Raw genomic sequence first — 25,693 nt, 5'->3', positions numbered from 1 at the left:
GCTCCAATAAACTATTTTAGGCGGAGTGTGTATGCGAGTATAAAGCTCACTCTTCCTGCCCAGGCCTTAATTGGTCAGCAATTAGTGATTTGGTAGATAAAGGTTATCTTTGGGAAGTATGATGTTTGCATACTGCCACTTAGATGGTACTATACATTTGTTGACACAATGGTTAAAAATTGTAACTAGAACATTGACTAGTTTAAGGTATGCAGCATAAGTAGTTTTTCAGATATGTCATCATGGCCTGCTAGTGTCAATTTAATTTGTTTGAGTTGTTCACTGACATGAGAAAAGTTGAAGAAAATATACGAAAAATAATTTAAAAATTACTTGAAATTTAGTAGTATTTATTTTTTTAAATGTAAAAACAAAAGCTAAAGCTTTTGTGCCTGGTAATGTATATTTATATGTAGTATCTATGTAAATATATTTTATGTATATTAGTATCTGTGTTTAGAGTTTTATTACAAATAAAAATTGTTTTATTGAAAAATCAATTTTTTCTGAAAAATTTGAATCTTTATTTTTTGCAGCTTTATCCTGATAGCGATTTTACTTTAGGTTTTTTGATTTAACATAGATTTAAAGTAAGAGTTGTCATGGCTTTGACTGCTGCACAACTTTTGGATGAACTTATGGGTAAAGATAGAAACTTGGTACCTGGAGAAAAAAGCTCGCAAGTTCATTGGTCACATCCAGATGTATATTTAGTTATATTTAATATTTTCTATTTTGGGCTTTTTTTGTGTTTTAAGGTCAGATAACAAACTAGAAAGCTGTCATAAAATAAAAATATTTAAAAAATTTTTTGTATGTGTGTTTAGTGTTGTAAGTTCTTCCTCTGTGGCTTTTGTCCATCAGATTTGTTTACTAATACAAAAGCTGATCTAGGTAAGTTTTCTATAATTTTAGTATATTTTACCATTAAATTAGTTATAAAATATACCTTAAGGATGTAGTACAGTAATGATAAAAATCGCTATTGTTTTATATGTGTTTGCATGTGTGTACATGTACACATATCAGGTCTTGTGGTGAATAAAAATGCTTTAGGCATAAGCCTAATGAAATTTTCCGTGTCAAAAGTTATTTGCTTTTCTTATTTATCGACATTGACTTTTTTGAGTTACCATAAAAAATATTTATTTTGTCTCCAGTTTTTTCAAACATAAAATAGTTTTTTATTTTCTGGACATTTGACAAAACCATCTTTTGTCTATAACTAAAATACATATTCAAGGAATAAAACAAAATTAAATATTAGCATAATAATAAATTATGCTAATATTTAATTTTGTTTTATTCCTTGAATATGTATTTACAATTTTGTAAATAAAAATTATTTCTTATCAGAGTAATGAATTAAAAAGTTTATATATTGCAAGAGTAACAACCATGCAGTTGTTAATTTTTTTACTATCAATTTTATGTAAAATGTATTTTTTTTTTACGAAATGGTTGATATATGCCTTCACTTGTGTTATTGAAACATCTTTAACATATGTTTTGTGTGCGCTTCTGATGTTTACAAAGAATTTTATTTTTAGTAAAATAAAATAAAAGGTGGAATAAAAGCCTAATAGAGCTACATAAAATATATTTTTAGCGATAAGTGAAATTTGGTTATTGTAGGATATATAATAATAGTCATGTGCAGTTTTTAAAGCATTATTTACTTCATTGTAATACCATTAAAATAAATGTAATTGCTTCATTAAAGTACTACTTAAAAATATCTTTCATTTAAATATTACTTGCCAAAAAGATTTTTAGCTTAGCATAAATAGCCTTTCTTGTACGTGAAATGTCTAATACTTTATCACTGTTATGTTAAACTGGTATCTTGTATTAATAACATATCTATACCAAGCACAATATTTAACAATATTCAAATAACAATATTATTGTATATCTCAATTATATTTGTTGATATACAAATATACAAATATATTGAATGAATTTTTGTTTTATGTTTTTTTCTGGTTATTATGCTTCCATAATATCAGAAATAATACTGTATAAGGGGTTTTGCTCCTAAAATTGTAAAAAAACACCTTCATAAGGTGTTTACATTGTGTTACATACATTGCAGATTGCAGATACATTGCAGTGTTACATACATTGCAGATTACCTTAATAGAATTCTTTTTGCATATATGTTGCATCATAATTATTATAATGTTACTTGTGTCGGTTAAAAAAACTTTGGGTTCCAGTCTATTTTTGTCTAATAATTTTTATAACAAAATTTTCATATTTGATAGAACTCAAATTAAAGGTTACTAGACTTATATGGTCAATAAATCTTGTTAGAAATTAATTTTTCAAATCGTTATAATGATAATATTTTATGATTTAACAAAAGTACACTAGTTAAAGTAAGTCAGTGTTTTTATAGTTTAACATTAATTTCTATACATTAATTTATTGTTCTTTTCTCTTTGGCAAAGTGCTTTATTACAAAAATGGGTTGATTGGTTTATATAGGAAATAATGTATAATTTAATGATCTTAAAGTTTTAATTGCTTAATTCAATTTGTATTATGAAAAGGCTATTTGATATGACTTCCTAACAATCTCAATTATTTACTCGCTGTGATAAGACAAGTTACTTGTTTTTATTGGCGTGGTACTATTACAAAGATAAGTAATGAACTTAATACATATATGTTTTAATAATTCAAAACAATTATTATATTGTTAAATAATAAACCGCTTTTACAAGTGAATAACATAAAATTAAGTATATTTCAAAATAGTAAGAGCTCAGAAAAGTTGTCTCTGTCATCTCCTTTCCTAATGTATTTTACATATTACTAGCTTGATGATTAGATTTTGCTAATGGTTGGTTTAAAAAATAAACTGAAGTTTTTTAGTTAGTATATTTGTTTTTTTGAGTCTTTGTGTTTTGTTTATTTTTGTTGTTGTTATTATTATTGTTTTTTGTTTATTACTATTATTATATTTACAGCTTTAACTACTTTTGAAAAATTAAAATATAAAACATTGCTTTAAAAAATGTTGTTTAACAGGTGTTTTTAAGCAGAAAATTATATTGTTTAACTATTGATTCTAAATAACTTATCAAAGTTAAAGATATTCAGATTATTTTAATTGGCTTATCAAGTTTAAACTCCATGCAAAAAATATTCAATGCTTTTATTCAGTAGAATAATATGTTGTAAGCGAAAATTTTATTTAGGTCCTTGTTCTAAAGTACATGATGAACAACTTAAAGTAGAGTAAGTAATTTTAATTAAATTGCAAAATTTTTTTTCACAATAATTTGTTGTTGTTGTTGTCACATTAGTTTAGCAAATAAATTAAGAAATGTGTTCTGCCTAATCTGATAGCAAATAATTTTCAAATAACAGAGTTAAGATGAAAATAAAAAGTATAATTTCTTCAACAATTATAAAAAAGCATAATACAGATTAAAAGTAAACTACATCTAACTACTATCTTTTAAAAGGCTTTCTAGACTAAGACTTAACAGCCTAACACCCCTTAGCTTATAGGCTGGGGTAGGTGCAAACCTGTTACATTATTTCCTGTCTAGGATGACGAACACCTAATCTTATCTACTCAATCATAGATTTTTGTGCCTATTTGGTAGTGGATAAACAATTGTCTTTGTTGTTTCCCAATGAGGGTACAGCTGTAAACTCAGCTAAATAGTTCTAAAGTTTGCTGCTAGTGAGGTTTTCTTAAGAGAGGCTGGCGAGAATGTGGCAACTGTCTAGTTTATTGCTTAAGGTGCTAAGTACTACTTATGTTTGGATCAATTTAATTGCATGCCATAGAAGAATTTCAACTCAAAAAGTTGCTAATAATTACTTTTTTGCGTGCTTTTTACTTTTTTTAAGGCATAATTAACATTTAGTTATATTTTTAAGTAATAGTAATGGAAGACTCAAGCAAGGATATCTTTTTTAAAAAATAAATTAAAGAAGAAAAACTTTTTAAAATATAGTTAAATAAATGCAAATGTTTTAATTAGTTGAAGTACTTTTTAGTAGGGAAAAAGAAAAAAGTAATGTTTTTACTTTTCAATATAAGGAAAAGGAGTCATCCAATTTTTATGTCATGCAATTTTTGACATTTTTTGAACAAAGGTTGTTGTTGTTTTTTTTTGTTTTCAGCACACTTTTGTGCGCTAACTAAATAATATTGCACACTTTTATAGCCCTCTCTGCCTCGTAACAAATTGTCACGAAATTGCCTACCCCCACCCCCTCCACTCTTAAAGCATGACATAATTAATGGACAACCCCAGAGCAAAGTAATACTTTGTCTTTTTCTATATTGAAAAGAAAAAGTATTACTTACCTTTAAAATATTTAAGATTTAAATAATAATTTAAATACTTCTTTCATTTAAATCTTTTTATAGATTATTCTTACAAAATTTCTTTGCATTTAATGGATACTGTGCACAATCTGTTAATTACCTAAACTTGGCTTTAAAAAGAAACTACTTTTTACCCTAATTCTTGTAAATATAAATTCAGATATTACAATATTTTCATTCTAAAAATATTTTATATAAGCTAGCTTATTTCAAGCATGCATACTTATAATAAGTGTTGCATAGTTATGTGATTAAAGGTTTTGCCAAGTTAAAAGTAAGGTTAACCTGCCTTTTTGTTGGATCAGCACTAAAACCTGTCCTATCAATTAGCTAAATAGCAATTCATTTGTTTACATTTTATTTATTAAATTTTTTGTTCTTTTTAAATTAAAGGAAGTAGTTCTTTACAATTAAGTATGAGATTCTATATAATTATAAGTTCAGAACTTATAATTTTATAGCATTACCAATTTTCACTCTAGTTTGTATACCTGAACAAAATGTAATAAAACTAATAAACTTTAGACTTCATGTGCTTGCTAGATAATAATTATATATATATATATATATATATATATATATATATATATATATATATATATATATATATATATATATATTTATTTTTTTATTTTTATTTTTTTTTGTGGTTTGTTTATTCATGTTGTATCAAAGAATTCAATAAAGTTTCTTTCATTGCTGTATATCAAAGAAAAAAAATCTATGAATAGAGTCAAGAAGATCCAGCATTCATCATTCATGGTAGGAAACTTTCTACAACAGGTTTACATTTAGGAAAGTCTAATAGATGAAAAGAGATGAAAGGCTTGTCAGCATAATTATTCTGGTCACCCCTAAAGTCTTTGCCTGGGAGAACTTTTACAAGATAGCTTAAAGTCTTTAAACTAATTTAAATATTAAAAAATAATAAAAAGTTGCTTAACCAAAATTGCTTAATTTATACGAAGGTGAGAAACTGACTTGACAAAGTTTAAATATATATGCAATAGGGTGATTCGAAAAATATCTTTTTTTTTGAAATTGTCTACTGCCACCCCCTAAATGTGTTCTATGTAATAAATTAAAACTAAATTTAAAAAAATTTTAAACAAAAAAAAGTTTTAGGGGTCGCTCAAGACCCTTAAACATCAGACGGGTCCTTAATATTTTGAAAAAAAAAGTTCTTCAAAAGCATATCATATTGGGTCTCAAAAAAAGTGAAATATAAAAAATTTAAAGATAATAATCAATTTATATAAAGATTACTAGTTAAAATTTTATGGCTTAAAAACTATCATTTTTTAACAAAAAATAAAAAAGTACATATTTTTATAGTTTTTTCAAACAAATTTTTTTAATTTGTGTTTCCATAAATTTTTTTTATTATTTTTGAAATTTTTAAAACATTTCACTTCTTTTGAGACCCAACATGATATGCTTTTGAAGAACTTTTTTTTTCAAAATATTAGGGACCCGTCTGATGTTAAAGGGTCTTGAGCGACCCCTAAAACTTTTTTCTACTCAAAAATTTTTTAAATTTAGTATTAATTTATTACATAGAACACATTTAAGGGGTGGCAGCAGACAATTTAAAAAAAAATTGTTTTTTGAATCACCCTAATAAGCAAGATATTCGGTTGACTAAATTGTCAAAAAAGGATTGATCAATAAAACCCATTAAAGTTATTCCACTTTAAACCATTACTCTCTGTTTTGTGTTAGTAACCAGATTTCAATTAAAGTTTACTTCTAGACTAGGGAAATTTAGGGGTATATTTTAATTATTTTAACATTTTTTGAAGCAACTCAAGAAACATTTTTTGTTGAAAAATATATTTTTTTTTTTTTAAATTTGTATTAGATAAATTAGTCATTATCTGTAGTTATAATAGTAAATCACTATTAGTTTTTGGTAAAACAAAAAATTTGGTCCTGTTTAGAGTAATCCAATACTACCTGCTACATGTCACCTCACCTCATTACATTGGGCATGATGTAAACTGCATATTGCTAGTGTTTTGTTTATGGAACTTTCTGCAATAATATTAGGGCTAGGCAGGTCTTTTTGTTATAACAATTTTTTTTTTTTAATAAAGGTGCTATCAGCAAGTTATAAATTTTGTAAAATCAGCATTTTTTATTTATGACAACAGTTTACATACTATAACACCATAATTTTTTGGTTTTAGTAAAATAACGTATACACAAAAACCTTATTGACGTTATAATTATTTAAAAAACAAGATTTTTAAGCGCTAGTTGATATATAATAAAACTAAATAACTGGCAGCTCTATGAATAGTGGTGCCCGTTATTACTTTTGAGTGGGTCAATTAACCTCTAGTTATAACAATACTGTTTAACAGTTGCATTTTTTTTTTCTTTCTCTTTGCTGTACTTTTATAAATTATTAATTTCCTAAGCTATTAAATGATTAGATCATAGCATTGTGTTAATATCTATTTTGTAGTAGTTCTGTAAACCAGAGATAAAAAGGTGAGCTTTTTTGACCTTTAAATTATCATTAATTGAAATAAGTATATTTTTAGTTAATCAAACAAAAATACTTTATTGATAGCAGCCCTAATTTTACCTAATCCTATAGATTTTAATAGTATTTCTTTAATTAAACTAATAATATATCAACAATCAAGTCAATTTGATATTTATTATGTAATAACCAATGTATTTGTGTCAAAACTTATTGTTTGTTTCATTTATCTTTTTATTTTAAAATATTGTTTTTTTTGTTTTAAATGTTTAAAAACTATCTAGATATGAAAACTCTGATGAGTATGGTGAACTCGGGTATGAAAAAGACTTCATTCATTTTCTAAGTAATATCCAAGCTGATGTTGAACGCAAAATTAGAAGAGGCCATGAAAGACTTCTTATGAATAAAGCTAGAGAACAGGTTATATATATATATACATTAATATATGCACACAAATTCATTTATATATTTACAGGCTTCGGGAGTATTAAATAAGTGTTTAAGTATTGAATAGCCCATCTAAAATGGACTTGGCAGGGTTGCCATTTAGGCCGCCTGCCTAGATAATATTTTTCTAATGTTACACTGAACCCTTTTTTTTCTCACTCAGCCAAACAAATGGCTCTGAGTGATAAAAAATTTATTTTTTTATTCCCAAGTGAGCTTTATTCAGTTATACTGTTAAACTTTTTTTTTCTCACTCAGAGCCATTTGTATGCTTTTCACTTTGTGTGTGTGTTTTTGTTGTTCAATGTTTTTGTTTCGATTTGTCAAGTAAACTTTATTCAATTATACTTTTGAATTTCGTTTCTTTGTTTATTAATATTACATAATATTACAAAACAATCAAGTAATTTTTTTCTTTTACCAAATGCTAAATTAATTTTTTTTTGTTTTTTGATTTAAGAAAGAAATAGTCCTAAAGTTTGTCATCTGTATTAATATAGCTATGTAAAACTAAATAATTAAATAAAAAACATCAACATATTAAACATAACATTTACCAAAAAACTTATATTTTGTGTAAGCTATGTTTTGCAAATGTAAACTGATTTGCAATGGCTATAGACTTCTCGTTCCTGTCGAAGCCTATATACATGCATACATACTGTATACATATTTATACAAGTCCAATATGATCCAACTGACCAATATTTATAGTTAAGAATCTTTTTGTACTATATAATGTGTGCATTTGTTACTAGAAAATGTTTTAATTCAAAATAACAGTGTTCAGGAACATAAAAGAATAACGAAACTCACTGTTTTAAAACTTTATATGGGCTCCTTAAACTTTTAAAACAGCCTCTGTTCTTTGCGGCATTGAGGTAACAAATGACTCACAATATTCAAACAATATTTTATGAAACCTTGTTTTCATTAGGACTTTTCTCAAATGTGTTAGTGAGGTTGGATTCTCTTTAGAACCTTCTGCTTTTAATTTTACCCAACAGTTTTCAATAAGGTTTGAATCAGGTGAATTACTCTGCCGTGCATTTTCTTGGAGCAATGTCTGGACAATTTAGCCTGATGTCAGGTTCTGTTGCGGATGAAATTATGATTGATTTGATTAAAAAATTGAAAAAACATTATTACAAACTTTAAACGACATCTTATAAAGAGTTTATTTTTTTATAATTAAAAAAAAACTTCTTCATGGATATAACTCTATGTGATATCAAAAAAGTGAAAACAGAAATATTCTTATAATTTAGAAAGAATTTTGAATACAAAAAATTTGATTTGCAAATATGTTATAACTTATAACACTGTATCAAAATTATTCATAAAGGGTGCATTTAACTTTTTTGCCTTTGCAAGTGAAACACAATGATATATATATCTTTTAATAATTGGTACTTGGAAACTTAAATATTTGTTTGTCACAAAAAAAAGTACTGGTAAAGTAATGAATTTAGTTTTTTTTCTTTGCAACAATTAATATTTTTTGTTTGTATAATGATTTGTTACTTTAAAAAAGTAACAAATAATGATTTGTTACTCTTTTAAAGTAACAAATCATTATTTGCAAAGTTGCGGTTTTAAGAAATAATGAAAAAACAAATTAAAATATTTTAATTCATTTATACAAATGTCAGGAAAAGAGAGAAATTATTTTATGTTAAATGATAATAAAAAATGTAATATTAAATTTAGTTATTTAAAAAAAATTGAAACAAAATAGACATTTTACAATATGTGCATTTAGAAAATCACACTTCTAGATTTGTTTTTCTTAATTAGTAAAAAAACTTATTTTGCATAATTTATTTTATTGTGGTAGTTAAAAAATGTTAATTTCCTTAATTAAATACAAAAATAAAGATAATTTTGTTGGTGTCAATATCACAACAAGCTAATGCGTCAAGCCAGGTTTTTTTTTATAAAACGAGGTGTGTATATATATATATATATATATATATATATATATATATATATATATGAAGAGAAATATATTTTAAAGCAGGGTGGCCAGCAACCTGGAAAAATCAAGGAAATTCTAAGCTATGATAAAAAGTTAGAGAATATATTATATTTTGCTTAAGTCATGGAAAAGTAATAGAATTTTAATGGCTTTTTTTTTTTTTTGCATATTGAAGACTAAAAATCAATTAATTTTTTTACTTCATATTTTAATTTTTGTTTAACAATGTTTATTAATCTAAGTAATTAAGAAAACTTTTGTTGTTTGGGTAAAGTTATTTGAGTTTTATTTGTTGCCTTTTTAATGCTACATTTCTTAAAGTTATATCGGTAAGTCAGAGAAATTTCATATTAGTCAGGGAATATTTAATCAAATATTCCCTGACTAATATAATTGGCCATCCTGTAAAGCTTTAACTGTTTTATTTAGGAACTTGCTGTAAATGACAGTGATAAAGTGAAGATGCTGACTGAGCACATTAATCAAATGCTGCAAGAGGTATTATTTGATAAATGTAATATTTTATGTAGAATAGTTTTTTGGATTCTTTATATAATTGTGGCTGTGGTGTAGTGGTTAAACTCTTGCCGAATAAACAAGAAGTACCGAGTTTAGTTCCCACGCACCCCTATTATTACTATGTTCAATAGTCTAACACTTCTCAACTTTAGTAGTTCCCTTGATCTTTAGAGAGGTAAATAGTGTTTAGTTTAAATGTTATACTATCAGGTTGAACAACTTGGATCTGAAGGAAAAGTTGATGAAGCTCAAGGTGTTGCTAAAATAGTAGAACAGTTAAAAGAAGAGCGTGAACAGGTATAATTCTTGATGTTATACATTTATAAGTTGCATTTTTATTGTTTTTTTAAATATATAAGAAATTCTAATGTAAAGCCGTTCTAATATTAAACCTAAAATATATAAGTTTTACATAAATGCTGTTTTTTAGCCTCTTCAAATTTTGAACCTCTTTTAACCATAGTGAGGCATGTTTGTATATTAGGCGAATCTGTTTTTAAGGGTTTAAAAAACTAAAAGCTTACCAACTTGTTTTCCTATATGAAGTTGTTATACAAAATACTTCCAAAAAAAATTAATTTAAATTTTTCCAACCTCCTTTAAAAGTTTAAAATTTTGCAATTGTTGATTTTTTACGGAGATTGTTCCACAGAGTGCTTTTTAAATAAATAAAAAAAATTTATGAAATTGTACTGTTTATAATATTTTGAATCTAAAATGGCAATTTCTACACAGTTCAAACACTAAAATATTTTTCTTGGGGCAAGCACTGGTAATTAATGATAGAATATTGCCTACAAAAGGTTATGTTCAGAGATATTTTTGTTACCGTTGCAAATTTTTAATTGTCAACAAATTTTTAAAAATATGGAAATTATTTAATGCTCTCTAAAATCATTGCTATGAATGAAAAATTATATCAGTCCAAATGTTTTTCTGCTGTTAGATCCTATTGCTCTTGGGTACATTACACATACACACATATTCCATATATGCAGAAGTATTAGGTAACAATTGGTTTAATAATTTTGTGCATAATTTATTAATTTATAAATAAATTATTACTTAAAACAAAAATTATTCTAGCGAAAAAAATTTAAACTTTTATTCAATAAAGTTGAAATAATGAAATAGTCATCATTATTTGAAAACTTTTTTAACATCTTTGCTTCCAACAAGGCTACAAGCAACCACTATTAGAGTTGGAAGTTACTGGAAGAGAAAGGGTGAAGTTTATAGAGCAAGATAACAATTGACAGACGACTTAAAAGATTGCAAATTATATGAATTAGGAAAGCAAGATAAAGGAAGCAAATTCCAAAGACCTGATGTTCGGGACAAAAACTAGACGAATAAGAGTTTTTGAAGCACTTGGGAAAAGTTACAGTAAAAGGATGAGACTTAATTGAATTACATGTAACATAAGAATGAATTTTAGTAGATGGCACAAGAGATGTTAGCTCTTTAGAATAGTGCCCATTGCAGTATTTGTAGAAAAGAGAAAGAGAAGTAACATTAAAATGATATAATGGTTAAAGGTTGGCTGCAAGAGCAGGTCCAACTATGTTTACAATGCGTTTTTGCACCTTGTCTAAAAGAGAAAGGGCATCATTGGAAGATCAGCCCCAAATATGACAACAGTATTCTATACAAGGACAGATTTGAGGGTAGATGACTCATTGAGTACATTACCGTTCATTATCGACTCATTGAGTACATTACCGTTAAATATAGGAAGATCTAAATTATTGCGATAATGATTGGCTGAAAAAAATTGGGTTTTATCTGAATTAAAGTTCACTAGCCACTGTTAGCCTCATGCTGTAGCAGAAGTGAGATCCCTTTCAAGCTCTAATGCCCTCTTTAAGCAATCAGAGAGTGTTGGCTTCTTATCAAGACAATAAATGGTAGTATCATCAGTGAACAATGCCACCTTAGATCTGAGAATATCTGGAATATTGTTAATGTAAATTAAAAAGAGTATAGGGCCATGGATAGAACTTTGAGGAACCCCTGAAGTTACAGGATATGAAGAAGAGTAAAATCACATGAGTACCTTTAATTGTGGGTACTCGCGAGAGAAGTCTTATAACTATTACATTTAATAAACAATATATTTATATATACTTCTTTTAAATAGACTAAAAAGATTTATTTAAGGCATAGTAGAAAGAGAAGACATTTTATAAACCAATGTATTTGTCTCTCCTCCGAGTCTCAATAAATATCAGTTAGCTCTTCATAAGATTGATTTGTTTAAATTTCTTGGGCTAACCAAAGAAATTCGTATAAAGCGGTCAAGTGCTTTTATACTAAGCCAATTTCTTTGTTTAGAATGTATTAAATTTAGCATAGCGAAAACTAGCCGTGCTAGGTGATATGAGTAGTGATAATTAGAATAGCTTCATTACCTTGTAGTACTGCTCACATGCGTACTTGGTATGGAAAACAGTAGATAGCATTGCTTGTTATCAGATGTTGGTGCTTATATATATTAATGTTACTCTTCTTTAACTTGATTTCTCTTACTAAAGCTTGAGTTTTAATGCTTAAATTTATTTGAATGAGTGTTTAATAATGTACTTTTACCGTTGCGTATATCATTAAGCTCATTTTTTAAAAATTTTAATTTAAGTTTATCTTTGAGTATACTAGCTTTTGTGTTAAGTGTAACTGACACTACCGGTGTGGAGGCAGGCTGCTGAAGCCAAAATAGGTGCATTTATATTAAGTATTTACATAAAAGATATAGTTCTATTTGTAAACATAGCTCTGCTTTACTTTCCTGCTGTGAAGTTAAAGTTGATTGTAATATATTATTTTGGTTTAAATTGATATTTTTTCAAATGATTTAAACCATGGTTAACCATTTGGTTTAAACCTATCAACCCTGGGCAGGTGTTACTATACAGGTTTACTATTGGTTTTTTTCAAATTGTATAAAGAAAAGGAAAGTTTTATTTCTGGTACTATCTAATCAGTATGCAAAATTATTACCACATTTTCACTTGTGCTAAAGTTGGTTATTTCCTGCATCTGTTCTGTGTAAATTTTTGATGCCAGACCAAAAAACCCACACGTTGTTAGGTTTAGATTAGTTACTTTTGTTATAATGAATGGAGAATACATTTGATTTCTTATTAGAAATGGTTTATTGCATTAAAAGTACAATCAGGAGAATATTTAGTTAGCTTTATAAAATTTTGAATTTAAATCTTCAGAAAACCTAATTGAAGAGTAAATAATTCTTTAGACTTTGTAGCCATGAATCAAAATTCCAAAAAACATTTGTGTCTCTTGATACTGTAGATACATTAAAAAAAAAAAAAGAAGCAGTTTCTCAGCAGAATATTGGTCCACGCTTGCTATTCAATTGCCATATTTTTGGAAAATCTTATCCAGATATGCCAAATAGAAGCACCATGTCTAAGTTTTCTAGCATTTGTTTTCGAGCTACAATCTATAGGTTTATGGCATTTGTAAGAGTTAAGGAAATAATAGTTAAATTTTTTAATAGGTATATAAAATTCAAAAAAAACATTTTATGATATTATATATGAGCCCATGAGATATAAGTCACTTTTTTCAATATTTTGAGTTAATGCCACCAATCGTTAGCATTTTGTTTATTCTATTACATGGCAGAGTGGTATAAGTCTAATGATATTGATAATGATGCTGGAACGGTTTTTTGTTATGCTCCTCACTAAACAGCTGTTTTTGTTCACACCCATAGTGATATTAGTCAGACTTCTCAAAAATAGATATGAGTGACTTATACCACTATGCATCTCAGGGGCTCATATAATAGTATACAATTTTTTTTTTTTTTTTTTTTTTTTTCTATGGTAGCAAAAGATTATATCTAAAAGATAACTTTCTTTGTCAAATACTAGAGATGGACCAAAAATTGCCAAATTTAATTCCAATTTTTTGTTGCGATTCTGATTCTCATTTAACCTTAAAGTTAAACAAGAATCTTGAAATTAAAGTTGCTAAAAATCAAGAATGCAAAAAAAACTGAAGAAACCTTTTAAAACCAAGGCTCTCTACTATAGTAACAGGTTGGTTATTAGTGCATATCATTTCAGTGAAAAGCCTTGTAATTTTCATTACCTTTGAATCTGTAGATGTGAGGGCTTGGACTTTGAAAATACTTGGTGTATTGTCGGTTGATTATAGGATAAAGATCTAGGTCTAGTTTTTTCCAGTAGTGAGTGCAGAGGAAGACCTTGTGTTCTGCATCCTCAGACTATGTCAGTGAATACAGATACAAGTGCAACTGAGGTTCCTTAGGCAAGGTTATGAGACTTTTAAAAGTAGGGTTAAGACTTAACCTAGAAGATGAGCCTGCAGTAGAACTATTCTTGTATACATTAAAACTGGCAATGCTAACTTTATCCTGTTTTTATCCAGCAAACATTAGGATAGAGTGGGGCATATAAGGACACTTAAGAAACAAATGTTGCAGATAAACTAATCATAGTTAGCAATGTTTTTTATAAATTTTTTAAAATTCATTGATATACAAAAATAAAAAAACAAAAAAAAATTTCTCAAAATAAGCTATGACAGCAAAAGTAACAAAACTCTAGACTAGCAAAATTTTTACATTTTGCAAGTGGGTGGAGCAAAACAATGAAAGTTAAAAAGCAGCAGTTATTTGTTTATTGTAAAGCTTTAAAAATGATGAAAAATAAAGACTATTTACTAAACATGTTTAGACATTAAACTCTCAAAAAAGTAGCATACCCATAGAAACTACACGTCTTTACACCCATACTCCACCAAAAAAAAATAACAACTAAAATTTAAAAAAAGTTTGTGTTTTATTACAAAATACATCTCCTCTACTCTAACCTATATAATATTAAATTGGTAACTACTACTAAATTTAAAATTAAACAAAAAATGTTATGGATCACATAAATCACAAATCACATATGTATCAGCAGCTTTTCTAGTTCTTAGTTCCTTTTTACTCACAGCTGAGTAGAAAGGAACTGCATTTCGTTCCATTTTAGATGATTGATCTTTCTTATATAATTTCTCACCATCTTTGTTTACATTAAACACTACTAATAGTCATTAAAACAATTAAAGTTAAGTTATAAATATAACAATTTCTTTTAACTGTAAGCAGTGTCACGAAATGGTAGTCAATATAGGCAATTATATAAATAACTTGTTGTCCGCATATGCCCCAAAAAAGTCATTTTACTGAATTTAATGCTATTCAAAAGTTCAATTCCCGATAATTTTTTAAAACCAGATTCTAAAAAAGGAGGAAAAATATTGTCTGAAAAATATAAACTTTTTATAAATAAAGCAAGTTAGTTTAAGATAAATCTTTTGTTGTTGTATTGCTTGAGAAAATAGGCGAATTTTGTTTTTCGCAAACTTACCTGAAGCAATTTGGTAATTTTAACATAATTTTTTTTTTAAATAATGAAGCACAATAATTAAAAATGTTTTATCAAAAAATAAAATTTAAATAATAAAATTTTTTAGCAGAGATATAAAGCTTCAGGCAAAACTGTCCCGATATGCAATAATTTCATGGATTTATATAGGTATTTTGAGCAGTCCACTGTCATTTTGCTCATCAGTTACTTAGTGAACCATTAGTGGGAGCCGCTAAAAGTGGCTAGCCAATTACTAACCACTATATCATACGTTATAAAGTTATTGACTGGCCACTTATAGCGGATGCCACTAATAGTCCACAAAGTAACCAATAAGCAAAACTCTAATGAACTGCTCAAAATGTCTATATAGCTCCACTGCAAATTCACTACTAAAGTGTTTGCTGAGCGATTTTCTATATCAAATTTATTAAAAGTTTTTCAATGCTTTTGCCTGTTTGATGTTGTGTATGATCATATCCAGGAGTGGTGGCAGTGTTTCTCGAATTCTGCCACCACTTCAGGATATAACTGTTTTGCAAAAGTTGCATATTGCATAGTTAGTGTCATTTACTTTTATTTTAAAATTGTCCCATGCTTCACTCTTCATTTGTTTCAGCATATTATTCAATCAATATATACGAATTGTATAAAAGTTACATTTATAGCAATAAAATAGTTTTTATAACAATTAATTATAATATAATAATAATATTTGTAAGGATAATAATTTAAACAGTAACAATTTTTATTATAACAGGAATAATAATAAATTTTTATTATATTAGCAGTAATAATAAGACGAAAGTAAAAAATATGTTTGCATTGCAGTTGTTCCAACAATATTCATTGATTCAAATATCAATAAATTTCGTTATAGGTAGTTATTTATTTTTATATTTGTATTTTGCCCAAGTACAACACTTCCTTCTGTTAATGTTTTCAGATAATAAAACTTTGCTTAATTAAAATATGCTTAATTAAAATATGCTTTGGAGAACATTTATAATAGAAGTGAAATTGTTAAAGTGCAAAAATAAAAATTTTAAAAGAATCTGAATTGTTAAAATTTGTTGAAAAAGAATAGAATCACTATTCTTTCGATTTCTATTTTTTCATTTTGGCTTATATTTAAAACAACTTTTAACAATGTAATTTAGGAATCTTAACTAAAACATTTAGTTTTCATCTTTGATCAGCTACTTTTTTATTGTACTATGTTTTTTTATCAGTACAAATTTTTATCTAAGTTTCAGATAAAGTGTGACTGAACAAATTTATTAGTAGTAGATTTTAAAAATTATAAGAGCTAATAAAAATTTTGTAAATTAACAATAATCTGCTATTGATGGAAAAAAATTATTTTGATAAAAGATTTAACAATTTAATATAACAAACAAAAGATTTTTTGTCTATCTTTCTGCTTTACTTTAATGTGATTAATTTTTTTTTTCAGCATAAGCAAAACCCAATTGCAGGCCAAGAAAAACAAATGGAAGTGTGTGAGGTATGTGGTGCATTTTTGATTGTTGGTGATGCTCAATCACGCGTTGATGATCATTTGCAAGGAAAACAACACATGGGATATGCTAGAATAAAGTCCACTTTAGAGGATATGAAGGCAAGAATTTTTTTTTCAGTTTTTTTTTATAGTTTCATGCTATATTTCATGCTATTTTTATAGTTTCATGCTATATTTCATGCTAAAACAACTTTAATTCTTGCGTACACAAATAAATTGAAAATTAAACAATCTTCCATGTGAACTTTATGTGTAACTCTATGTGTATAATTTTATGTGTAACTCTATGTGTATAACTTTGTGTGTAACTCTATGTGTATAACTTTATGTGTAACTCTATGTGTATAACTTTATGTGTAACTCTATGTAGAGTTTAATAAATAGTTTAATAAAACTAAGAGTATTTTTATTGACTTTTTTATTTCATATTTTTGTATTTTAACTTGCACATACTTGAGTGCAAGTTATATATATTCATATATGTATGTATATATGTGTACAGGGTGACTAGAAAAAACAGAGGCAAACATTTTTAATCATTTTTTATTAAACTAACAAAAATTAAGTAAAACATTAATGAATAACAACAACATGGACCTTCCGCAATAATATACTCAGCCGGTTTCGAAGTGGCAAGTAGGGCGGCCATTCCAAAGATGCGATGAAGTCCGAAAAATGGGTCTGACACCAGTATTGAGTCGTTTTCGCCTTGTGAGCAGGGGCAGAGTCCTGTTAGAACATCCAATTCACATCACCGAAGTGTTGTTGGGCCCACAGAAGTAACACAATCTCGAGAATGTCATGTCGTTAGGCTTCTTGGTTGATTTTGACTCCTTGATCCACGAAAACGAGGAGGGTCTTACCACTAGCGCAGATTCCACCCCAGACCATGACGGACTGCGAATTTCAGCGGTGTTTGACAATGGCTGATGTGCCAGGAGTCTCAGCGGACCAGCTCCTGTCCTTTTGGTGGCTGTGCGCCTGTTTGACAGTGAACAGCTTTTTGTCAGTGAACAGGGTGTGCTCCCATTGCTGAGCAGCGGTCCGACGCTTGAGTTGGCGACATCTCTGGAGCCGCACACGTTTGTTATCATCGGTGAGCAATTAAACTTTTTGGAGCTTGTAAGGCATACGGTTAAGCTTCCTTTTTGCCATTTGTCGCACTGATTCACGTTTCATTCGGGTTTCACTGGCAATTTTTTGCATGGAGACCCTGGAATTTTGCTTGACTCACTTCCTGATGATCTGGCGGTTGGGGGACGTGTTGATGGTGCGTCTTCTACCACAGTTTGCTTAGGCACATTAAGCAAGCGAACAATATCACATTGACGCATTCCTTTACGAAACAACTCCAAATTTGACATTCTAAAAATATAATATATTTTAGAGATATCAAACTAAGAACATATATATACTAAACATAAAAACAATCCGAAAACCAATAAAACTAATTGGGTACCATAAAAAACTTTATTATCAGGACATATTAAATTTTGTCTCCATTTTTTCTGGTCACCTGTATATATATTGTGATATATTATATATAATATATATATTATATTCCTTTATATATGTTTATGTTATAAATATAAAATGGAAAATAACATCTATTAGATAATTTTAAAATAAGTTATATAAGCTTTTTTTTTATAATAAATTATAATCTTTTTAAACAATTTCCATGTTTCTCTAATAACTTTAAGCAGCATTGATGACATTTTTATAAGTGAAATTTTTAAATAACTGGTAATTTAAATAAAAGAGGTTTTATTTAAAACACCAGTTATTTAAAAATTTCAAACATCAAATAGAAGATATTTTATACATCAAATAACAATGGTCTTCTAAGAAGATATTTTTTAAGATAAGTTTAGTTTTATATACTTTAAATTTTTTTATATATATATATATATATATATATATATATATATATATATATATATAAACATTCATGTTTTTATTTGTACATTTTATTAAATAAATTATGTTATAAATTTGTTACATAAACTTTATTCAAATTCATTTTATTTTAAAACGCATTAAGTTTATTATGACATTAAACGTCATTGGTAATTTTAATGTCTTAATAAAAAAACAATTTAAGCCAATAGCTTGTGTAAAAAAAGATTGCTTTTGCAAAAAGCTTGGCTCATTGTATTTATTTTATACAAGGTTTTCTCAGCTTGCAAACTCATTTATTCCTGACAAAGTTTTTAATATATATCATGACCTAATTAAAGTATGCAGTCTAACATTCTGCATTTTTGCCAAAAAAATAGAAGGCCAGTTTAGTATGCGGATTTGTATAAAAGTGTAACAATGGTATATTAATTTAAACTTGTATTATTGAAAACAAAGAATGGTCAGGGTTTGTATGATGACACGTGAGTATTTAATTTTTTAAAACTTGGTAACGGCCGTTTGCAAGTTTTATTATATTAATTATTGCAAAAAAAACTAGGTTTCAAAAACAAAAAAGTTAACAAAATAGGAAATTAAAATAAATTTAAATAGAAAAAAATAAATTAATAATTTAAATAATTTGTGTACTGTTTTTATTTTTGTTTTTTTAGGGTGGTTGTTATTTTCAGCAACAAAATTAGATAAGGCAAGCAAAACAAAAACTTTTAAAAAAGTTATAAGTCGGTATTAAAAAAAATTATTTTTCTATATTTTATTTGTTTATTTTTTTAAAGAGGAATGAGAAAATATAAACTGCAATCTGTTTGTATAATATGTTTAAATAATTTTAATGTGACAAGTATATTTTGTCCCTTATATGAAAATGTCTATGTAATGCATGTGTATACTTTTATGTATAAGTTTTTGTATTGTATAATTATATTAAGTATAATATAACACATCATGTTTAGCTTATTAGGATAAGATTCAGATGTGGAATGTCCCTGGTTTGAAACCCACCTCTTTTACACATACATAGAATGTTAAATAGATTAGGGAACCTACAGGAAAAGAAAGGTAATATGAAATAATTAAGGCTATATTAAAAATGTGTAGACGGCATGGCCTAATTGAACCTTAAAAGCTATATATATATATATATATATATATATATATATTTATATATATATATATATATCTGTGTGCCTTACTTAGAAATACACTGAAGAACTTAAATGGTATAAGATATTTGAATGTGATGAGATGTGTATCATTCAAAAACATACAACAAAAAGATTTTTTTATATAAATAAGAAAAGATAAGTGGTTTCAAAGCAAACATATGACCAGAGGTATTTAAAAGAAAAAGAAAAAAAAATAGGCAATGGTAGTCATCGAATCAGAGACATTCCGCGTATGAAGTTAACGCCTTATCCAAATAGGCCAATCGTGCATATACTTAGGAATAAATGAATATAATTATATAATACAAAAAGTTACACATAAAAGTATATGCATGCGTTACATAGACATTTTTTTGTAGGGACATAATATACTTGTTACATTAAAGTTATACATATATATTTTACAAACAGATGGCAATATATATTTTTGCTTTCCTCTTTTAAAAAAAAAAAAACAAATAAAGTATAGGAAAATTGTTCTTTTTTAATGTCAACTTGAAATTTTTTTTTTTTTTTTTTTTTTTTTTTTTGCTTTGACTTATTGAATTTCATGGCTGAAAATAATAACCACTCTAAAGAAACTAAAATAAAAACAGTACACAAATTATTTAAGTTATTAATTTTTTTTTTTAACTTTAATTTCTTGCAAACGGTCATGACCAAGTCGTCTAAAACAAAATACTTATGTATGGACATACAAGACAAAAAACCACTTGTGTTGCCTGGGAAGGTTGCCATCGGTAAAGAAGGATGTTTGAACTTCCTAGTTGAATTCTTTTCCAAGGTACTCTGTAACAAAATCATTAGGTCTTCTTGGAGCACCTAAAACAAACAAAACAAAAAGTTTCTAAAAGTTTTTGTAAAATTTCTCTTCTAATTAAATGTGTTTTAAAAATCCAAACTTGTTTTTCAGTTAAATTCGCGCTACATATATGGCCTAAATTTGTCTTTCAGTTTTACTTTATTTGTATCTGGCTTCTTAACAGGTTCTAGATTCGTGAAAATGAAAGCCTTATATAACTAATGCTAAATAAAAGCATTATTTATATAAGGATTTCATTTTCACGAATAAATTAAATAAGCTACAGGTTGGATCATTTTTGTACAACCTCCTTTCTTGTACAACCTCCTTTCTTGTACAACCTCCTTTCTTGTACAACCTCCTTTCTTGTACAACCTCCTTTCTTGTACAACCTCCTTTCTTGTACAACCTCCTTTCTTGTACAACCTCCTTTCTTGTACAAGAATGATTCAACCTGTAGCTTATTTTAATCAAACCTGATGTTTCTCATCTTGTTTATTAACTACCTAGATAATTTTTTTTTTTTATTAATGTTGGTATTTAATTATTTGTTTGTTATTTAATTTATTTACTTGTTTATTTACAATTAAAAATTAAATTATTTGTTACCTATCAGCAGCTTAAAAAATAAGTTCTCTATAACCAACCTTATTTCCCACATCATTAGATCTTTGCATGATCTGCCTTCACAAATAAGCCTGGAAACCTTTGAGAACAAGCCACAATGAAAAGCTTAGTAGATTTAAACTATAAAGACCTGGGTGGTTTTATAAACTCTATATATCTGAGTTTTAATGCTAGGGAGCTGGTTCATGGGTAGCTGGCTAATTAGGATACTTGAGAAAAAAGAACGACCTTCTGGGATTAGTCTGTATCTTTCTCTTTATTTGTCTCTTTTTTGTGAGGACAACCCATATCATTAAATACTACGAATTAATAAATTATATAACATTAATTCATTCAATCATTTATTAAACAATCGTATTTGCTAAATCTTGCTTTAATTTACAGCCATATGTAAAACGCATGCAGCATGACAAATATGTATGCAGTATGCATCTCAAAAATATGCATTATGATCTAACACCACATAATTAAATTTATATTTTCATTTGACTAACAACAACTTTTTTTTAATTGATCTAAGACAATTGGCATATTACATGTTGTAATTTTTATAAGCATAAATAGGCTCAGATTTTATCTAAATATAAGTATATGATTTTAATCTAAATCACGCATGTTTTTAAAAGTAGTTATTTAATGCACGAAAACCATTTAACTAAGGTATTGTGTTGCAAAACAAAAATCTGTATATATAGTTGCAAAACAAAAATCTGTATATATAAAAACAGAATAGAGTTTCTTTTTTCTTGTCTACAAGACTTACAAGAACGCACACGTTTTTGTAAGCTAAGCATTTTTTGAACCTCTTAAAATTTTTTGCATAAACATATCCAAGCCTGTTTTATGGATTTTATATGCTTCTAAAAAAATAAGTGTTTATCACAACAAGAATAATATTATACAACTTAAGAATCATCAATAAGTTTATTAACAAAACATAATTGGAAAAACTTTCCATGCTGACTAATCAAATATCGGCGTAATGAACATTTATTTTAAAAAAAAATTTTAAAATTAAATTTTTTTTGTTTACTTTTAGCCTCAGGGAAATTAAGAGAATAGGAAAAACTTGAGAGGTATCCTGGAGAGATAAAAAGTATGCTTTTTATACACCCTGCTAGTCATCGGCTGCCACTAATGGTCTACTAAGTAACCAGTTTGAAAAACTATAGTAGACCGTCTAAAATGTCTATGTATGTCCACTAAAATTTCGCTATAGAATTTTTGCTGGGTCTCCCACCCCTTAAACTATTTCTTTCTAATTTTTTTTTTTTTTTTTTTTTTTTTTTTTTTAAGGAAAAACCGTGGCTGAAAAAAAAAAAAGAGAGAGAACTTGCTAGAAAAGATAGAGTTGATGATAATAAAAGCAAAAAAGATCGTCCTCGAAGTGTTGAAAAAGAAAGGTCACAAAAAGAACGTACTCGAGAACGTTCGCGAGAGCGTTCGCGTGAAAAACGTCGTAGAAGCTCGTCAAGAAGCCGTGATAGAAGAAGTAAAGATCGTGAAAGGAAAAGAAGTCGAGAAAGAAGTGGACATCGTGAGAGAAGCGATCGCGACAGAAGCGACCGTGACAGAAGCGATCGCGACAGAAGCGACCGTGACAGAAGCGATCGCGACAGAAACGATCGCGACAGAATCGATCGCGACAGAAGCGACCGCGACAGAAGAGATCGCGACAGAAGAGATCGCGATAGAAGTCGTGATCGAGAGCGAAGTCGCGATCGTGACTCAAAACGAAGAAGTCACAGAAGTAGAAGTCGTGACCGCGATTCGAAGCGTAGAGATCGGCGTAGAAGTCAAAGTTTAGGAAAAAATAGTCACCGTAGTCGCAGTCGCGAACGAGAACGTGATAAAAAATATCGTAAGAATAGCAAAGATCGAAGGTCGTCTAATGATATAGATGATGAAAAGCCTAGAGACAATAAAATTACCAATTCGACAGATGTTAATGGTAATACTTCAGACGGTAGTAACGCTAGTGAAAAAGCTAATGGTCTAACTATGAAAGATAAAGAAAATATTTCAGATTTGAAAAAAAATGATACAGACACGGATTCAAATAGTGAGATGCAGTTAGAGGAACAAAATAAAAATTTATTTCTTACTACATTTTCACAAGATATGAAGCCCGTTCAAACAAGTCTTAATGAAACGGAAGTAATGAGAACATCCTCAGGTAGTGGTAATGATAGCCCTTTAGATTTAGCTCACTATGAAGAAGAGACCATGTACAGTTAATGCTAAACTTGGAAAATATTAAGGTAAGCTTTAAAAATGGAACTAGGGTTTACTTTTAGGGTGGTTTTTTATAAAGACAGTTTTGTTTTAGTGTTATCTTTTGTTTAAGCGAGTATGTCAGAGAAACTCTTTGCAAATCTTTTTTAAAACTGTTAAAGAGTTATTGAGTCGAAAACTTATTTTGCTATTTGCTTGATATGTTTCTCTGAAATGCTTTTCATTCTACTGAGAAGACTGGAACCTTGTGAAGATCTCAAAGGCAGCGCTTAAGGTACCGATTCGTTTTCAAAATAATTTACGCGAAGTTGATTTCCCTTACTCAACCAATTGTTTTCATTTTAATTTCACAGAAATGCTGAGGTTAAAAGAGGTAACCAACTCAATTATAAAGGTACTCAATATCATGTATCACTTTTGAAGTGTTTTAGGTTCATTTTCTTTTACAAACTTTTATTTTTAAAGTTCCATGCTTTTTTTTTCGCTTCTTTTTGTGATCTTTCTTAATATCTTGAAAACTTCAATACGTTTTTTTTATTATCGATGTCACCGATTTTTTTTTTTTTTTTTTTTTTTCTGTTTCGATAAATTAATTTTTATGAACAATTGTTTTGTAATTGATTGTAATTATGGACGCCATTATAAGTAATATTACTGCAAAGTAGATAATATTTGTTTTCACCAGATAAATAAAATAACGGATTTAAAAAGGGGAAAATTTTGGTATAGAGTTTAATAATTTTTATAACTCGCAAAAATAGTTTAGAAAATAGTATGTTATATAAAAGTGATTTTTAAAGTTGATTTATCGAAATCTAAAAAAAAAGTGATCGATTGACATCTATTTACATCAAAGTTACTTTCTGTTTTTCTTATAAATTTGCTTCGAATATTGCGCGAAATAGAATATAATAAATTCTCAAATCGGCTAAAAACTTATTTGCATGGCGTTGCAGCTAAGGCTAGGTATGGCCTGAATTCCGAATTAGAAAATATGTCATCCTAAGGCATATTTTCTTATCGAGATTCTTAAAAGATGAAGATCAAGTTTTATGTATTTGACGTTATGACGAATTATAAACGTGAAAAGTACTTTTCATGAAGACAGGTATTTAATTTTGAGATAATTTCTCGTTTACCGCTTATATTTTTTCTATATAAATGTAGAGAGGTTTTTTGTTTTTTTTAAATAGAAAATACAATATTGTTTTTTTAGTTTTACAGACAACTTTATTTAAGTAAGGCAACATTTTACATTTTAGCTATATAATGAAAATAATTTTTTTTAAACTCTAGATTGCTTATAAATGATTTTTTAATGTAACGAGATTAAAAGTTCTTTTTTTGAGTATTTTAACTCCACTATTTGTTTATTTTAGCATTCCATTCCCGATTGGTGTGCATGCTTCTGTTCAACTTGCACGTATCGTTTATGAAACTCGTTACGGATATATTGTGGGTTCAAGATCGTTGTACATATGGCTCTTAATGAATTTTAAGATAGCTTTAAAAAAAAGTGACTTACGTCAAGTTGTTTTAGACTTTTTTTAATATTAAAAATTACTACCATCAATTTTTATTTTTTCCGTTATGAGTTTGATGAATTAAATTATAAATTGTGTCTCCGGCATACATTACAATTTAATGTTGTACACAGGACTTTCGTCCTGCGTAGTCAATCATAATGTACTCTATTTAGTTAATATACTTGTTAAAATCGATTGACCAAACGATGTGACGTTAATCGAATCAAAAATTATTCTTGCTTAGCTTTTTCTCGTTAGCGAGCCCGACTTGTGAATCAAAACACTTCAATTATAATTACCTCTTCATCTTACAGATATAAGAATTAATAGTATACGCTGCTAATGTGTAACATTCCCAATAACTACTTCGTACCATCAGGTATTTTACGTAACGGAACAAATGGTCACTATTAACTGGTATGCAATTCAAAAAAAAAAGTCGATAAGAGTTTCTTGAAAAGTAACAGTTTAAATTCGTTTGCCTACCCTGATATAACTTTACTAATATAACTTTATCCCATCAAAGTAAAAAATATACTAGCATTAAAAATATGTAAGATAATAGTTTCTATGGTAACTAAAAATAGCTGAAAATACCACAAAAAAACGGTAAATTAGGTATTATGAAGAAGTACAAAACTTTTTGTAAAACTCGATAACCCAAAGTTTTATTAAAAATTCCACGTCACTTCACAGTG

At 27.7% G+C, this 25,693-nt stretch overlaps 1 protein-coding gene across 3 annotated transcripts; it reads left to right on the top strand.

Annotated features, from left to right (window-relative positions):
- Positions 1-534: 534 nt before the first annotated feature.
- LOC100200394 (luc7-like protein 3) lies at positions 535-25,042 on the top strand. 3 transcript variants are annotated; one of them, XR_010640116.1, is made up of 10 exons: positions 541-704; positions 828-894; positions 3,207-3,246; positions 7,130-7,268; positions 9,703-9,771; positions 10,003-10,089; positions 16,654-16,818; positions 22,531-23,495; positions 23,582-23,743; positions 23,823-25,042. XR_010640116.1 is itself a non-coding variant. In XM_065803649.1 (9 exons), the coding sequence occupies exons 1-8, from the start codon at positions 603-605 to the stop codon at positions 23,470-23,472; spliced, it is 1,611 nt and encodes a 536-aa protein (XP_065659721.1). In that variant the 5' UTR covers positions 535-602; the 3' UTR covers positions 23,473-23,495; positions 24,849-25,042. The 3 variants fall into 3 exon arrangements, 2 of the variants coding, with proteins under 2 accessions (XP_065659721.1, XP_065659722.1); XM_065803649.1 differs by lacking the exon at positions 23,582-23,743 and having other exon boundaries at positions 535-704; positions 24,849-25,042; XM_065803650.1 differs by having other exon boundaries at positions 23,582-25,042.
- The last annotated feature ends 651 nt before the right edge of the window (positions 25,043-25,693 follow it).

The sequence above is a fragment of the Hydra vulgaris genome, chromosome 08 (genome assembly GCF_038396675.1).
Source record: "Hydra vulgaris chromosome 08, alternate assembly HydraT2T_AEP".
In the NCBI taxonomy this organism is placed as follows: Eukaryota; Metazoa; Cnidaria; class Hydrozoa; order Anthoathecata; family Hydridae; genus Hydra; species Hydra vulgaris.
The sequence above is the reverse complement of the archived record's forward strand: the minus strand, read 5'-3'. Positions and strand labels throughout refer to the sequence as shown.

Excerpts from the sequence above, each read along its gene's own strand:
- LOC100200394 (XM_065803649.1), top strand. The coding sequence starts at position 603 with ATGGCTTTGACTGCTGCACAACTTTTGGATGAACTTATGGGTAAAGAT. Across the intron at positions 705-827 it reads TTCATTGGTCACATCCAGAT|TGTTGTAAGTTCTTCCTCTG; the intron begins GTATATTTAGTT and ends ATGTGTGTTTAG. Across the intron at positions 10,090-16,653 it reads TAAAAGAAGAGCGTGAACAG|CATAAGCAAAACCCAATTGC; the intron begins GTATAATTCTTG and ends TTTTTTTTTCAG.